Here is an 18,575-nt window from a genome sequence, read left to right on the forward strand (position 1 = left end):
AATCTGAAATTACTACTGAAATTACTACAAGTTTGAGACTGAGAACAGTTATTAATGGATTGGAGGTCAACATAAGGTAAAGAATAGGCGCAAGTTTAAGAATACCGAAGACCCTCCCATAAAAGGAATAAATAAAGCAGAAGACTAGCAACTGTGTAAGAAAAACAAATGCATTTACAGGTCTCTATATGATGAAGTTTTCTTTCTTTTTTGTTTTTTGAGTAATATATTTAAAATGTGAGTGCCATTCTTAGGGCAATAGTTTCCAACTCCTGTCTACAGGTTAAAATTCCAACTTATTTCCCCATTAAAAGACTTTCATAATCTAAAACCCAAGCTATTTCCCTGGCCCTGTTATCCTAGCCTCACACACACTGTGCTTCTCAGTACAGAACCTTTTATTTCCTGAATACTCAGTCTAAAGCTTATGCAGCTCTGGACCTCTGCTATTGCACTTCCCGTAGGGCCCCTCCATTTCTCTTATAGTTTATTCATCATTCAACGTCCATCCCAAATGTCAATTCTTCAGACACCTTTCACAACTCACCCAAGGAGGGAGCTAATACTGTCTCTATTCAAAACCTCATTTGTATTGTTCATCTCTCTCTCAAAGACTTCATCATGCTGAATGATACTCTATAGGTTTGCCTCCTCTTATCCCCACTGCTCTGAGTATCTAAGTGAAGGACAGTCCCACCCACCTTGGTATTCCCACTTTCCTATACTGGTGCCTAACAGTATCTAGCACATAGCACACACTCAGTAAATATTCAATAAATGGAGTACCTGATACATGTTAATGTAAGTATCTATGCATGATAATGACTAAGATAATATCCTAAGACTGTAACGTCATATCATAACTGGATTCTACTGTTTTTTAAGAAAGGAAAATTGCATTTTAATTTCACTGTGATTTTAAGAGAATTTTCTATTTTACATGCCTGGTTGTGTTCATGAGCTGCACAATTATCTGTTCCATTATATTCTGTAAGCTGTTCTCTTCTTTTTTCTCTAATAAGAATTTTATGAACATCATCTTCCAGTCTATTGAAGAATCCTCCATCATGTGATAAAGTCTGAGAACTCAATTCCTGTCAAAAATGAATTATGATTTACTATCATTCAACACGAAAGTGTATACACTTAATAAACCTAGTCAGCCACCAGAAGGCTGGAGAATGAAAGAAAAATGGTAACTAAGAGACAATCAACCATCTGATTCTTCTCTATCTCCAAGAGATAAACAGTAGAGACGCATTCTTAGATGACCTTTCCTTCATACTTTGAGTTGGGTACTGCTTGATTTAAAAAAAAAAATTCATATAGCATATACCATACAATTCACCCATTTAAAATGCACATTTCAATGGTTTTTAATATATCCAGAATTGTGCAACCATAATTATAATTAAGTTAATAAGTTTCATCACCTCCCAAACAAACTTTGAACTTTTAGCAGTCATTCCCTACTTCTCCCCACTCAGTTGTCCCCTGATAACACTAATCTACTGTCCAGATACACCTGCCTTTTCTGGACATTCAATATAAATGAAACCATATAATATGTGGTCTTACGTGACAGGCTTCTTTCACTTAGTACAATGATTTCAAAGTTCACCTATATTATTATAGCATGTATCAGCACTTCATTTGTCATTACCAAATAATAACTACGTTTTATTTCTCCATGCTGTGGTTAATAGACATTTGTGTGGTTTCGACTTTTGGGTTATTATGAATACTACTACTATTACATTCAAGAAAAGGTATTTTGTGGCTATGTTTTTAATTCTCTTATGTATATATGTATCTATGAGTAGAACTTCTGGGACATATGGTAACTCAATGTTTAACTTTTTGAGGAATTGCCAGATAGTTTTCCAAAGCAGCTGCACCATTTTATAATCCCATCAGAATGAGAGTTCTAATTTCTTCACATTCTCACCAACATTTGCCATTATCTGTCTTTACTGATCACAGACACCCAATTGAGTATGAAATGGTATCATACTATGGCTTTCAGCTGCATTTTCCTATGGCTAGTGGTGCTAAGCATCTTTTCATATGCTTATTGGACATCCGTATATCTTTTTGGAAAAATGTCTACTGAGATCCTTTGCCTACTTTTTAACTGGATTGCTTTTTACTTTTGAGTGTAAGAGTTCTTTATATAGTCTAGATACAAGCCTATTGTCAAATATATGATCTGGAAATATTTTCTCCCATTCTGCAGGTTTTCCTTTCACATTCTTGATAGTGTCCTTTGTATTATGAAATTTCTTTTGACAGCATCCAACTTATGCAAGAAACCACTCAAAGTTATGAAGAAGTACTCCTATAATTTCTTCTTCTAAGAGCTTTACCATTTTAGCTCTTACATTTAGGTCTATAATCCATTTTGAGTAATTTTGTGTGTGTGTGTATGGAGTGAACAAAGGGTCCAAACTCATTCTTCTGCATGTGGATATCCAGCATTATTTGTTGAGAAGATTATTCCTTCCCCCACTAGATTGTGTTGGCATTCCTGTACAAAATCAACTGACCACAAATTTAAGAGTTTCCTTCTGGATTTAATTCTATTCTGTCAACTTGTATGTCTATCGTTATGCCATACCACACTGCCTTGATTCTTATAGCTATGTATTGCTCCATCTTGTCTATTACATTTTAAAAATAATTTTTACATAAATTCCACATATTTGTGATAAAGAGACAAGATTTTATCACAATCTACTCAATTACATTAAATTATAAATTTTACATGTTCTTCAATCAAAGTGGTATTTCCTCTCCAACTTCCTGTTATAAAGACAGAGACCTCTGAATGGGCACCTGGGTGGTACAGTGAAGTGTCCAATTCTTGGTTTCAGCTTAGGTCATGATCTCAGGGTTGTGAGATCCAGCCCTGTGTCAGGCTCTGCACTCAGCATGGAGTCTGCTTGAGCTTCTCTCTCTCTTTCTCAAATAAATAAAAAAAAATTTTAAAAAAGAGACTGAAGAAAATATTCCTCTCACTCTCATTAGTTTCACATATGTCCCATATTCTTGAGCTATAACACTCAAATTTTACCCATTTCGACTGTATTTGTAAGCAAATGACCCAAAAGTTCAAATTCCTTTCCCTATATATTATCTTAGAAAGTGTTTGAAAGAAACAAAAATGTGTTATCACTGCTTAATAAATAAATGACATTAAAAATACTTGTGTAGCACATTGTATTTTGTAAAGCACTTACATAAATATCACTTTGATTCTTATTAACAACACAGGAGATTGAGAGAGCAAGAATTATTTTGCCACAAAGTAATCAAGGCCTCACTAAAGTTAAAATAACTTGCCTATCAGTTATTCTATTGCTAAATGGTACAAATATAAGTCTACTGCTTCACAAAATATTCTAGTATATTCTGGTAAGATTTCACTTTAAATAATAAATACAACAATGCTTAAAACAGTGCTAAACTTCTAAGAAAGGAACGATACGAAAGCAACTAATTGGCCTCTGGATTTCACTTCTCTAAAAAGTGCAATTCCAGTTCTGTTTTTTGATGGCTACTATCATTACCAGCTTGCCTATCCCAAAGGTACTCTGACCTTGAGTATTTTTCAGTGAGGTAGAAAACAACTTCACAGAGTAAGAAAGGAATTTTTATAAAGACAGTTTGATAAGAAACTAGGGAGAAAAGAAGCAAAAATAAATCACCCACAACTCCCCCCACCACATACACATACCCCAAAAGAAAAAAGACAAAAATATGTCAAATGTAAGAACACACATTCTTTAATAAGTTGAGCAATTCCATTTCAATTTAACTCAAATACTGAACATCATGTGCCAAATATATAATGAGAAAGACAGTATGATGTTTGTGTAATTTTAGCCTTATAGATCATTGAAACACAATAGAATTTAGACATAAGCCTTCACATTCATGGTCAGTTTATTTTTTTCAAAGATTTTATTTGAGAAAGAGAGAAAGAACATGAGTTGGGGGAGAGGGGCAAGAGAGAGGGAGAGTCATCAGGCTCCCTGCTCAGCAGGGGCTTGATTTTAGGACCCTGGGATCATGACCTAAGCCAAAGGCAGACACTTAACTGACTGAGCCACCCAGGTGCCCCAGTCAGTTTACTTTTTAAAAAGTAGTAAGTTACTTCATTAAGGAAACAAGAGTGTTTTCAACAAGTGGAGCTGGAACAACTGGATACACACATGCCAAAAAGTGAATTTGGCCTCTTTTTTCACAGCACACACAAAAACTAACTCAAAAATCAATCAGAGAGGATCCTGAGAAGATGAAGAAGCACAAGGAATCTGTCTCCTCACCTGGACAACAACTGCACTGTCAGAATCTATCTGATGTAACTGTTTTAGAATTTTGGAATCTATCAAGGGCTTGCAACTTCCAGGGCAAGACATGGAAGGTAAGTTAATTTTGGTTAATTTTAGCTTTTAGCAGAGTAGTACTTACTCATCCCCCAACCTCAGCCATGTGGCTGGCAGGCAGCCTTATGGAGCAGCATGCACAGTTTATGGGAACTAAGGTGGACAAAAAGGACCCTGTCCTCCAAATAATAGGAACCTGCTTTGGTTACTGACTGCTGCTCTGATCACAGAAGTTCAGACAAGGAGATAGGCAACCATTGTAGTTGTACCTCCTCAAATTGTTGTAAGCCCCTCTCCCTCCAGCTGAAGTGACTTCCACTAGATTTAAAGGGCTGGTGCCCATTCTTCCTCCCTTCATTTTTTGCTTTTTCACTTTTTGGAGCCAGACATTAAAAATTAGGACATTCAGAAACAAATGCCTATAAGGGGAAAATTAGAAAGTGACAGGCCCAAGGAAAAAGCCTCAGGAAAGACCTAAAGCTTACACCTTATGTTCATATTTGGAACAGAGAGAGCCTAAACAATCAAAAAAACAAAAATTTAAAAAACACCACTCTCCAAGGAAAGAGGAGAATCTGATTTCCAGAGTTGCCATATTATTAAATGTCTATCATTTAACAAAAAAATCACAATATATTCAAGAAATAGGGAAATATGACCCACTGAAAGGCAAAAAATTAACCAAGAGAAATTGTCCCTGAAAAAGACCTATGGCAGTTACATGAAACAAAGACTTCAAAACAATTGTCAAAGACTGCTCAAAGAACTAAAGGAGTTGTGGGGAAAATCAAGAAAACAATGTGTGAACAAAATGTAAATATCAATAGAGACAGAAAACCTAAAAAGATATCCCCTCCCCCCTCAAAAAAATCCTAGAGCTGAAAAGTACAACTGAAATGACAAATTAAAGGCAGAACTGAGCAAGCAAAAGGAAAAATCAGTGAGCTTAAAGATAGGACAATGGAAATTACGTAGGAACAAAGAATAGAAAGAAAAATAATTGAAGAAAAGGAAATAGAGCCTGAGGTATCTATAGGGTACTACGAAGTAGGCCAAAATATCCATTGTGGGAATCTCAGAAGGAGAAAATAGATAGGAACAGAGAATATTTTAAGAAATAGTGCTGAACTTTCTTACATTATCCACAAAAATAAATTTTAAATGGATGAGAGACCTAAATGTGAGATAAAAAAATCATCAAAATCCTAAAGGAGAACACAAGCAGAGACTTCTTTGACCTTGGCCACAGCAACTTCTTACTAGACATATATCCAGAGGCAAGGGAAACAAAAGCAAAAATGAAATATTGAGATATCATCAAGATAAAAAAGCTTCTGAACAGCAAAGAAAACAATCAACAAAACTAAAAGACAACCCTCAGAATGGGAGAAGATATTTGCAAATGACCTATCAGATAAAGGGCTAGTACCCAGAATCCATAATAAAGAACTCATCAAATTCTACACCCAAAAAATTTAGAAATGGGCAGAAGGCATGAACAGACATTTTGCCAAAGAAGACATACACATGACTAACAGACACATGCAAAAATGCTCAACATCACTCATCATCAGGAAAATACGAATCAAAACCACATGAAATATCACTTCACACTTGTCACAATGACTAAAATTAAAACTCAGGAAAGAATGGATCTTGGAAAGGATGCAGAGAAATAGGGAACTGTCTTACACTGCTGGGAATGCAAACTGGTACAGCCATTCTGGAAAACAGTATGTAGGTTCCTTAAAAGGTTAAAAATAGAAATTACCCTATAACCCAGCAATTGCACTATAAGGTATTTATCCAAAGGATACAAAAATGCTGACTTGAATGGGTACATGGACCCCTAATGATAGCAGCATTATCAACAATAGCCAAATTATGGAAAGAGCCCAAATATTCGACTGATGAATAATAAAGATGTGGTATTTATATATAATGGGATACTACTAAGCCATCAAAAAGAATGAAATCTTGCCATTTGCAACATCTTGGATGGAACTAGAGTGTATTATGCTATGCAAAATAAGTCAGTCAGGGAAAGACAAATGCCATATTATTTCAATCATGTGGAATTTAAGAAACAAAACAGATGAATATAGAATGGAAGGAAAAATAAGATAAAAATAGAGGGTCACCTAAGTGGCTCAATCAGTTAAGCATCCAACTCTTGGTTTCCACTCAGGTCATAATCTCAGGCTGTAACCTGAGATTATGTGGGATCAAGCCCCACATCAGGCTCTGTACTCAGTGTGGAGTCTGCCTGAGATTCTCCTTCTGTCTCTCCCCCTGCTCACACTCTCTACCAATAAATAAATAAAATCTTAAAAAAAAAAAAGATATTTTTTTTTTTAGGAAAACCTCAAAGACTCTTAGCTGGGGCATCTGGGTGGCTCAGTTGGTTAAGCATCTGCCTTTGGTTTAGGTCATGATCTTGGGATTCTGGGTTCTGCTTCTTTTGCCCCCTCAAAGTGGCAGTTCATATTTCAGTTCTGTTTCTTGGATGGATCTATCATTTTGTTGTATCTCTGCAGTTAGGATCCGCACCTTTTAAACGTGGTATCATAACTAATGACCCAGATCTTGCCCACTCTGGACCCAAGAATCCATCCTTTTCCTCATATGGTTTAGAGTTGAAGAGGTTGAAGGGGTTCATGAACATTTTCAACTTAAGGAGTTCTCTGCGGTGCTTGTATTTTTCTAGTAAGCCTACCCTTGTAGATTTAGATGTTTAACGGTACAAATGCATTTTTTTAATTTAAATTCAACTAACATATAGTATACTATTAGTTTCAATTAGTTTCACAGGTAAAGTTCAGTGATTCATCAGTTGCATATAATGCCCATTACTCATCACATCATGTGCCCTCCTTAACGCCCATCACCCAGTTACCCCTCCCTCCATCCACCTTCCTTCCAGCAACCCTCAGTTTGTTTCCTAGAGTCAAGAGTCTCTCATGTTTATCTTCCTGATTTCATCTTTATTTTTTCCCTCCCTTTCCCTATGATCTTCTGTTTTGTTTCTTAAATTCCACGAGTGAAATCATATAATTGACTTTCTGCTCAGTATACCACCCTCTAGTTCCACCCACATTGTTGCAAATGGCAAGATTTCATTTCTTTAATGGCTAAGTAGTATAAATACCTAGTAGTGCAGTTTCTGGGTCATAGGGTAGCTCTATTTTCAACTTTTTGAGGAACCTCCATGCTGTTTTCCATAGGTGCTGCACCAATTGACATTCCCACCAACAATGCCTGAGGGTTCCCTTTTCTCCACATCCTTGCCAACATTTGTTATTTCTTGTCCTTTTGATAATAGCTCTTCTAATAGGTTTGAGGTGAATCTCATTGTGGTTTTGATTTGCATTTTCCTTATGGTTAGTAATGTTGAACATCTTTTCATGGGCCTGTTGGGCATCTATATGTCTTTTTTTTTTTTTTTAAGATTTTATTTATTTATTCATGAGAGACACACAGAGAGAGAGGCAGAGACACAGGCAGAGGGAGAAGGAGGCTCCATGCAGGGAGCCTGACGTGGGACTCGATCCCAGGATGCCAAGATCACGCCCTGGACCAAAGGCAGGCGCCAAACCGCTGAATCACCCAGGGATCCCCAATCTATATGTCTTCTTTGGAAAAATGTCTGCTCATATTCTCTCCCTATTTTTTAGTGAATTGTTTAGTTTTTTGCTTTTGACTTGTACAACCTCTTTACATATTTTGAATATTAACTCCTTATTAGATATATGATTTGCAAATATTTTCTTCCATCAGTAGGTTACCTTTTCATTTTGATTATGGTTTCTTTTGGAGGGCAGAAGCTTTTTAGTTTGATGTGGTCTCACTTGTTCACTTTTGCTTTTGTTGCCTCTGCTTTTGGGATCAAATCCAAAAAAATCATTGCCAACTGCAATGTCAAGCTTATCACCCATGTTTTCTTACTGGAGCTTTCTCATTGAAACACAGTTGACATACAATGATGCATTAATTTCACTGTATAACAGTGTGATTTAGCAATTCTGTTACATAGTGCTCACCACAGTAAGTTAGTCACCATGTGTCACCATTCAATGTTATAATATTACTACCTATTTTCCCTACGCTGTACTTTTCATCTCTATGACTTATTTTAGAACTCAAAGTTTGTACTTCTTGATCTCCTTCAATTTTGCCCTTTCCTCTACCACTCTCCCCTCAGGAAACCAGCAAATTGTTCTCTATTTGAGCCTTTTTTTTTTTTTTTTTTTAGTTTTTTTGCTCATATTTTTAGGTTCCACATATAAGTGAAATCATATGGTATTTGTCTTTCTGTCCCATTTTACTTAGCATAACATCCACTAGGTTCACCATGTTTTCACACTTAGCAAGGCTCTTTCTTTCTTTCTTTCTTTCTTTCTTTCTTTCTTTCTTTCTTTTCTTCTTTCTTTTTCTTTTTCTTTTATTTTTTTTTTTTTTGGCTAACTCTTCTAGGATATGTTTTAGAGATTTAGGTCTTATATTTGAGTCTTTAATTCATTTTAAGTGAATTTTTGTGTATAGTATAAGATAGTGGTCCAGTTTTCTTAATTCCATTTATTGAAGAGGCTGTCCTTTCCTCGCTGTATATTCTTGCTTCCTTTGTCATAAATTCATGGACCATGTATAGTGTGGATTTATTTCTGAGCTTCTCTATTCTATTCCATTGGTCTGTGTCTGTTTTTATGCCAATAACCATACTTTTTTTTCTTTTAACTATAGCTCTGTAGTGCAGCTTGAAATCAGGGAGCATCATACCTCCAGTTTTGTTCTTCTTTCTCAAGATTACTTTGGTAATTCAGGGTCTTTTGTGGTTCCATACAAATTAAGGATTGTTTATTCTAGTTCTGTGAAAAATCCTACTGGAATCTTGATAGAGTTTGAGCTGAATCTGTAGACTGTTTTGGGTAGTATGGACATTTTAACAATATTCTTACAATCCATGAGCATGGGATACCTTTCCATTTATTTGTGCCTTCCTCAATTTCTTTCATTAATGTCATAGTTTTCAGTCTACAAGTCTTCCAACTCCTTAGTTAAATTTATTCCTGGGTATTTTTTTTTTTTGATGCAACTGTAAATGGGATTGTTCTCTTAATTTTTCTGGTAAGTTGTTATGATTAGTGTATAGAAATGCAACAGATTTTTGTATATTGATTTCGTATCTGGCAACTTCACTAAATTCATTGATTAGTTCTAACGGTTTTTTGATGGAGTCTTTATTGTGCCTTTTCTATACACAATATCATGTCACCTACAAACATGGACACTTTTACTTCTTCCTTTCTGATTTGGATGCCTTTTATTTCTTTTTCTTGCGTAATTGCCCTGGCTAGGACTTCTAGTACTATGTTGAACAAAATTGTTTGTAACAAGTTATCTCTTCATAAGGAGTAATATATTAATTCATATCCTCACCAACAATTCAAATCATCAAAGGCTTTGGGGGTGGCCTGGCTGGCTCAGTGGAAGAGCATGTAACTTTTGATCTGAAGCTCCATGTTGATGTAGAGATTACTTAAAAATAAAATCTTAAAAAAATATATATGTATACACACACACAAATCATGAGATTCTTTGATTTTTGCTAAACTGGAGATTAATATGTGGTTTTAATTTGCATTTCCATGACCACTAATGAAGTTGAACATCTTTTCCTGTTTTTAAGACATATAAATATCCCCTTTTGTGAGTACTTGCTTTTTCATAGATTCATCAATGAGTTCTACTTTGGAAGAAATCTTTTCCTACTCTGAAGATCGTCCTTTCACTTTTCTAATATATTTTGATGGAAATAATTCCTTAATGTATAAATTTAAAGCTAGTGGGTTTTGTGTCTTTCCTACCCTAAAGTTATAAAAATATTCCTGCATTAGCACCCATAAGCTTTATAACATAGCCTTTGACTTTTATGTCTTTGATTCTCTGTGCAAGAATTTTTATGCATGATATGAAATAATAATCTAATCTTTTTTCCATAAACATACTCAATTGCCCAAAATCATTTATTTAAAAAAGAGTTCATCCTCTACCTAGTACTATTTCACTTCACTCTGTTGCAGATCAAGGTTATACTCATAGTTGGCCTGTTTCTGTGCTGTTTTGTTCTAATGTTCTTTTTATCTATCATTCTGCCTCTATTCTCTACTGTATTAATTATTAATTTTATAAAAAATCTTGATATCTGATTGGGCAAATTATTTTTCTTCAAGAATGTTTTGGTTATTTTGGTCCTTTTCATTTCCTTATTAATTTTTTAGAAGTGCTTTAGTTTTTAGTTTAAAAATTAAATTGTCAAAACAAAACAGACTCAAATAAGGCGAACAAACTGGTGGTTGTTAGGGGTGGATGGGTTAAATAGAAGAAGAGATTAAGATGTATAAGCTTTCAGTTATACATAAGTCATAGGGATTTTCAACTATGGCATAGGGAACATTCTTAATAATACTGTAATAACTTTGTGTGGTGACAGATTGTAACTATACTTAATGGTAGTGAACATTTCATAATGCATATAAATGTTGAATCATTATGCTATACACCTGAAACTAATATAATATTGCAGGTCAACTTTACTTCAGTTAATAAAAAAACTAAATTGTGATTTTGGCTGACTGTACAGATTTTACAGATTAATTTGAGAAAAAGTGATTATCTTTGTGTTAATAAGTCAAGGAATATTCTTCTATTTGAGTCTTTACTTTCTTGCAATAAAGTTTTGTAATTCTCCCAATATAGGCCTTATATATCTTTATTAAATTTATTCCTAGGTATTATTATACTATATTATGATAAAAAACATTTTGATTTTAATTACAGTTACTGGCATACAGAAATACAAATAATTATTGAAACTACTTCTTCATTTATAGTGAAAGGAACTAAAGCTACTAGCATTATAAAAAAACTTTTTTCAGTCTTCCTACCAGGAATGCAAAAACAACTTTCCTTACTTCACAAATACCTATGCCTCTAACAAGTCTAAAAGAGCATGTTCACTTTGGAAAACTCTTCAGCAGTTTCTTACAGTTAAACATACATCAAAGTAATAAAGGCACGGCATAAGGAATATAGCCAATGATATTGTAACAGCATTGTATAGCTATACTTGTAGTTAACATAGCATAACATATAAACTTGTCAAATCACTATGTTATATACCTGAAACTAATAGAACATTGTGTGTCAACTATACACAAATCTTTAAAAAATAAAAGAAAAATAAATAAACAAACATCTACCCCATGACACAGCAATTTTATTCTTAGGATTTTACCTAAGAGAAATTAAACATATAAGGACTTGTACATGAATGTTCATAGTAGCATGATTCATAATTTAAAAAGTGGAAACAACCAGGGCACCTGGGTGGCTCAGTTGGTTAAGCATATGACTCTTGATTTCAGCTCAGGTCTTGATCTCAGGGTTGGGGGAGTTCAAGCCCTGCATTAGGCTTTTTCTTTATTAAAAAAAAAAAAGGTGAAAACACCCCGTATGTCCAAGTGATTAATGTGTAACTAAAATAAAATACAATACTTTTAGTGATAAAAAGGAATAAAATACTGATAGATGTTACAACATGAATGAACTTTAAAAACATCATGCTAAGTGTAAGAAATCTCAAAAACCACATTGTGTGTGATTCCATTTATACTAAGTGTACAAAACAGGCAAATCTATACAAATGATATAGCAGTTACCCAAGCTGGGGGAGAGGGGTTAGGGCAGAAAGGGTATAGGGAATAACTGGTAATGGGCATGAGGTTTCTTATGGGGATGACAGAAATGTTCTAAAATTAATTACAGTAATGGCTGTACAACTCTGTATATATACTAAAATCAGCTGAATTTAAAATCTACTTAAAACGGCTAACTTTATAGTATGTAAATTATACTGAAATAAAGCTGTTTTTAAAAATATTTTATTTTAACTAAGCAATCTTCACACCCAACATGGGGCTTGAACTCATGACCCCAAGATCAGGAGTCACATGCTCTACCAACTAAGCCAGCCAGGTGCTCCTAAACAAGCTATTTTTTAAAAATGTTCTAACAGCCTAATTCATAATGGTCAAAAAAAGGAAACAAACTAAATGTCCATCAACAGAATAAACACATTATGATATATTCATACCATGGAATACAATTTAACAATGAAAAGGAAAAAAACCACTGATACACACAAGAACATGGACAAACCTTCAACATTTGGGAGGGAAAGAGCCAGACCAAATAACATACTGTACGCTTTACTTTAAATAAAGAGGCAAATTTAATCTATGATGATAGAAATCACAACAGTGGTTGCCTGTGGTAGGCAGGGGAGGACATAAGAAAAGGACTGGCTTCAGGGAGAAGGGAACTTTCTGGTGTAATGATAATGTTACCTTGTTAGGGATGTAGGTCATATATTTCTGTCAAACCTCATCAAACTGCACACTTATGACCTGTGCATTCTTTTGTGTGTAAATTCTACTTTGATTAAAAAAACAAACCTTGCTTCCCACTGACTTCCTATTTCCAAATGAAGAATACATCATTTATAGAGTAAACTGACAAATATTAATGCTTGATCAACAATTCCTTTCATACTTCCAAGGTCTGTAAGCCACCTTTAGAACAACCTCCCAGCTTTACAGTTTTAAGATACATTAATATATGGTAATATGCAAACCTCAAATGCTCTATCTATATGTGCAATTTCTCTTTTGCTACAGTTGAGTGCTTTGAACTTATTTCAAGGGAAAATCTAAATAACAGCATTCTTAAAAGTGCTCTTATATTAAAGATAACATTATATATGGGGTAAGTCTACTTTCTTCTCCCCACTACGACAGACCCTGGTGGACTCAAGTCTTGAAGTTGAAATACTTATTAAGCCCTTCTTATGCAACACATAGGCTACTCTCATGGAACTCAAATCTACTGAAAAAGACAAAAACTAACACATAATAACAGATACAATAGACTCTTCCATACACGTCAGAAATGGCAAGTACCTGTAAGACATGCAGCCACTTCTTCCTCTTTTATAAATGGCAAATATAATTAATCAATCATGGAATTTTTTCTTGCTGAGTAAGGATGCAGTTTCAGAATTCTACTTGATGCAATACTGCATTAAGCAGAAGGCTTGAACAATGTGCTTGAATTGACAAAAAATAAGATCTATGTGCCTCTGTTTTGTTGTAAAAATACATGAGAGAAATAGATCCAAAAAGGCTAGAGGAAGTTTTAGTGAAAAGGGAGAATATTCATTCATTCATCAACCAACTTCCACTTCCATTGCCCGCTATGTGACAGAAATTAGGACTACCAGGAAAACTAAATCAACATATGGTCCCAGAACTCCAGGAACTAAAATTCTAGAGAAGAAGCAAAACAACAATAAGAGTATTGCATGCTATGAAGTATATACAAAATATTCTGTGCATCTAAATGAAACCAGGAAAATATGACTCTTTAGCCAAGTTCTGAAACATGTTAGGCAAATAAAGAAAGATAGCAAGAGAGTGACGTCACCAAGATGGTGACTTAGGTTGCTCTGACTTCGCTCCCTCTCCCAGAGGAACTAACAACTATTCATGCACAAGATACCACTGAGAAAGACAGAACAGAAGAATATGCAGGTCAACAAGGTAGCATGAAAAACTAGTGTGTTCCAAAAACTCTAAATTCTTTTGCATGGCCTGATGCAGGTCAATCGTGAAATATGAGAAAGATTTTTAAAAAGTAGTAAAGGAAGGGCCAATAGCTGGGAGACTACTGGTTTCATAAACTCTCCTCTGCCATTCAATTACTATTATATGCATGTAATCTTAAAGTAAAAATTTAAATTTAATGAAGAACACAGTAAAAAAATTAATAGATAAAGGAAATAATCATTAACAGCTACAAAAGGCACTGAGTGCAACTCTGAAGGGAAATTTTATAATGGTTGACATCTGAATCCACTGCTGAAGTTTTGAAATAAACTTTTAATTTTAGAATACTCTTAGATTTACAGAAAAGTTTTGAAGAGTAGTTTCCATATATCACTCACCCAGCTTTCCCTGTTGGTAATATGTTACATTATCATAGTACGTTATACCACTACAGGACCAACCTAGACTCCATACTTTATTCGGATTACACTAGTTTTCCCCTAATGTTATTTTTCTGTTCCAAGATTCCATTCACTGCTTGCTTCGGCACCACATATACCAAGATTCCATTCAGGATGTATTACATTTATCATGTCTCCTTAGCCTTCTCTGTCCATGACAACTTCTCAGACTTTGCTTTTGATAGTTTTGAGGAATACTGGTCATTCAGGCCAGGTATTTTGTAAAATGTTCCTTGATTTCAATTTGCCTGATTTTTTTTTATCATGATTTTACTGGGTTTATGTGATTTTTGTGAGGAAAACTGCAGAAGTATAGGCCGTTCTTATCACATCATATCAAGGCTATGTGCTATCAACCTATCACTAATAATATTAATATTAATCACCTGGTCAAGGTGGTGTCTGCCAGACTTCTACAGTATAAAACTAATTTCCCTTCCTGCTTCTGTACTCTACTCTTTGGAAGCAAGTCACTAAGCACACTCCATACTCAAGAGTGGAAGGAGTTAAACTCCGTCTCTGGAAGTGGAATACCTGCATAAATTATTTGGAATTATCTGTATGGGAGATTTGATCACTTATTTATGTTAGTCATTTCTTCAAGAAGATCAATTTTATCATCATAAAAATAAAGACATTCTATATCCCCTAATGTGATATGATATCATACCACATAGGGAATTTTCTTGCTTCCTCATCTCCTCAAAGAAAACCTGATTTTTAACCTATCAAGACTCAAAAGCTAATTAACAGTTTGTAGGAAATCCTGTAAAGATGTAGCCCCAAGATCCTCCAATAACCATGTGATCTGCCAGGAGGTAAAGCCATAGATAGCAATTGAGACTTGAGAGAAAAATGAAGAATCCTAAACCTATCCAGGGATTCAGTCAACTCTAAGGCCAAGCTCTTTCCCTATCCTTCCAGGATATACCAACCAAATAAGCATCTCTTTCTTATGTTGGATTGAGTTGGGTTTCTCTTACTTACACTAAGAGAGAGCTAACAAATATAATAAACACAAATAAGGAAAGCCATGGAACAAAGCCACAAGAGTTCAAGACATTGAGGAGTAGGAAACAGGTTGAGTTGCTTAGGTAAAGCCAAATTTTAGGTGAGATTTTTAAAAAGTAGGTAGAATTTATTTGCTTTTAAAATTTAATGGGGGGGATCCGTGGGTGGCGCAGCAGTTTAGCACCAGCCTTTGGCCCAGGGCGCGATCCTGGAGACCCGGGATTGAATCCCGGGTGCATGGAGCCTGCTTCTCCCTCTGCCTATGTCTCTGCCTCTCTCTCTCTCTCTCTCTGTGACTATCATAAATAAATAAAAATTTAAAAAAATAAAAATTAAAAAAATAATAAAATAAAATTTAATGGGCCATTGTTGCTGTTCTCCTGTGTTTTGGTAGTAGTGTTAACTATAGGGTTCAATTTTTAGCATATAATATTTAATCACACACTGAGTATTTATCATAATTTTAGAAATCAACAAAGTCAACCTTACTTTTCAGCTAATATAATTAGGACCTAAAATGAATTCATCCAAGTTCATATATCTAAGGTACACATGCACGAAGCATTGTGCAACAAAAAGGAAATAGGGTATGGAGCCAAATAAGACCAGGTTTGTTCCTCCAGTTCCTTCTCTCACCCAGTGCTTTTTATTCTTTATATAATTTTTAAATACATAGTACATAAACACAACAGAAAACCTCAAAAATGTATCTTGTGGGGGATCACTGGGTGGCTCAGCGGTTTAGCGCCTGCCTTCGGCCCAGGGCGTGATCCTGGAGTCCTGAGATCGAGTCCCGCGTGGGGCTGCTGGTATGGAGCCTGCCTGTGTCTCTGCCTCTCTCTCTCTCTCTCTATGTCTATCATGAATAAATAAATAATATCTCTTTAAAAAAAAAAAACTTTAAAAAAATGTATCTTGTGAAAAGTAGCCTTTCTCCCATTCCTGTCCCAATAAGCCTTCCTCCTCACCCTTTGACTACCACAGTTACAACTTCTTGTGTACTCTTTAAAAGGTAGTCAGTCCATTTAAGCATACTGAAGACCTGACCATATGATGATCTTTAAGACATATGATGATCACTAAAAACTTTAAAGCTGGGCAGCCCAGGTGGCTCAGCAGTTTAGTGCCACCTTCAGCCCAGGGTGTGATCTTGAAGCCCCGGGATCGAGTCCCACATCAGGCTCCTGGCATGGAGCCTGGTTCTCCCTCTGCCTGTGTCTCTGACTCTGTCTCTCATGAATGAATGAATGAATGAATAAATAAATAAATAAATAAAATCTTTAAAAAATTTTAAAAATAATAAAAATAAAAATTTTAAAGCTATTGAATGGTACTGGAAGGACTGCGGTTGTGAAGGCAAGATGAAAGTGGAGCTAAAAAGAAAAAAAAAAGCATGTGGAGCTAAAGAGAAAGTAGTAGCTATGTGATACTCTACCCTGCAGCACCGGTGTTTAAAAAGGCAACATGTGAAAATTAAAAACAACTTTAAGGGTCAAATAATGCTCCTTAAAAGGCATGATTAGTTAAGGTTTCTAAGAGGTATGTACAAACACACATTCTATTATTCATTCTGCTTGTCTAGAATTCTTATGGGATGTTCCTGACTATACTGAAGAATGGATAAGGGGACTGTTGTAGCAGTGAGTGGCAGCTAACATTTCCTAGATAATTAAGGAAGAAAAATTAATTGTTCCCATTCTTTACTACTGCAAATGTCATTTTTTTTCTAATCATTTCAGAGTAAAAGAGATTACAAAGAAAGCAATGAGATTAATAACATAATCAAGATGGATGGAGAAAAAAAAAGGGGAATGATGAAATCAACCTGAGAAGAAGTTTAGTTGGCAGTCAGAGGAACATACAGGAAGTTCAAGTATTTCTCATCACCTAGCAATGAAGTAAAATAAATCTTTTCTCTTTTGAATTTTATCCAGAAAATACCTTTAAGAAGGAATGGATGAGATGTATATTGTTCTCAACAGAGGTTAGAAATTTTAAAGTTCCATGGGGAAAAATTTTTCTTGGCATAAGTAACAAATTAAATATGGAAAAAACAAGTCAATTATTGAGCATATCTGTAACAGAAGACTCATACATATATTTTTAGTAGAAAGCATATCTCATTTTAGACTTAAAATCAGAATTTTTTTCAGGCTTATTTTTGAACGCTCAAAAAGTTCTAGATTCCTAGAGCAGTGGCATAACCACTACAACACTTAAATATTCAAGTTCCAAGAAAATGAGTAACACTTCTAATGGAAATAGAACATAACTTTGGTATATTTTTAACAAGTGTCAAAGGATAATGTGAATTACATGTTCTTTTGACCAATTTCCTAAAATATTTATGTAAGAAATAAATTATAATTAGACTGTATTTACAAAGATAGAAAATGTCTTTACCATTAAAATTATTTAAAGTGAATTTTATTACATATAAAATTATTTATCAACAGAAAACAATCAGAACTCAGCTCTAAAACTATAATGAAAGCCAAAATATATGCTGAGTCACACATCTATGCCTGTTTAAACACAACTCAGATTGAATATATTAAATACATGAGACCCTATCAGTCTGAAATTTTTTTCCCCTTTCAAATCAGGAAAGAAAGTAAAGCATGGAATAGTTTATAAAAATTATTTTTCTCACCATTAACAGTTGCTGGTCCCTTAGGAATAGCGTGTACCATTTGTATCTACTTTTTCATTTGCATAAAGCTATCCTCCAAGTCAGTCAATGGATTTTAAAAAATGGAATCAGTCCAAATGTACATGTTTTCTGCTTTCAAACATAAAAGGAATACTCAAGACTATATCTGTGTCATTTAATTTTTAATCTAAAAAATGGTGACAGTGGTTTTTATATAAAAAGAATTTCCACCATCCACCTTAACAAGTCGATTTTGTGCTTGTGTGCATAAAGACTATATTTTTAATACAGTCACAGTTATTTAGATGTGGTTTCCTAGAGATGATTTCATTTCTCTGACTTGTCAAGCAAATACTTAAAACAATATAAAAAAATGGACAAAAACTATATATGTATTATA

General features: G+C 34.6%; 1 protein-coding gene and 1 non-coding gene across 3 annotated transcripts in view; both read right to left on the reverse strand.

Annotated features, from left to right (window-relative positions):
* GKAP1 (G kinase anchoring protein 1) overlaps positions 1–18,575 on the reverse strand; it is a 70,725-nt gene that overhangs the window by 20,932 nt on the left and 31,218 nt on the right. The window contains exon 8 of one of the 2 annotated variants that reach the window (XM_072763038.1): positions 945–1,094. The exons of the other annotated variant lie outside the window; for it this stretch is intronic. Within the exon in view, the coding sequence (XP_072619139.1) occupies positions 945–1,094 (150 nt within the window). The remainder of the gene's footprint in view (positions 1–944; positions 1,095–18,575) is intronic. 2 annotated transcript variants of the gene reach the window in all.
* On the reverse strand, positions 12,352–12,424 carry TRNAR-CCU (transfer RNA arginine (anticodon CCU)). The gene has a single exon. It is a non-coding gene; the product is annotated as a tRNA-Arg (tRNA).

Source organism: Vulpes vulpes, chromosome 1 (genome assembly GCF_048418805.1).
Source record: "Vulpes vulpes isolate BD-2025 chromosome 1, VulVul3, whole genome shotgun sequence".
Taxonomy (NCBI): Eukaryota; Metazoa; Chordata; class Mammalia; order Carnivora; family Canidae; genus Vulpes; species Vulpes vulpes.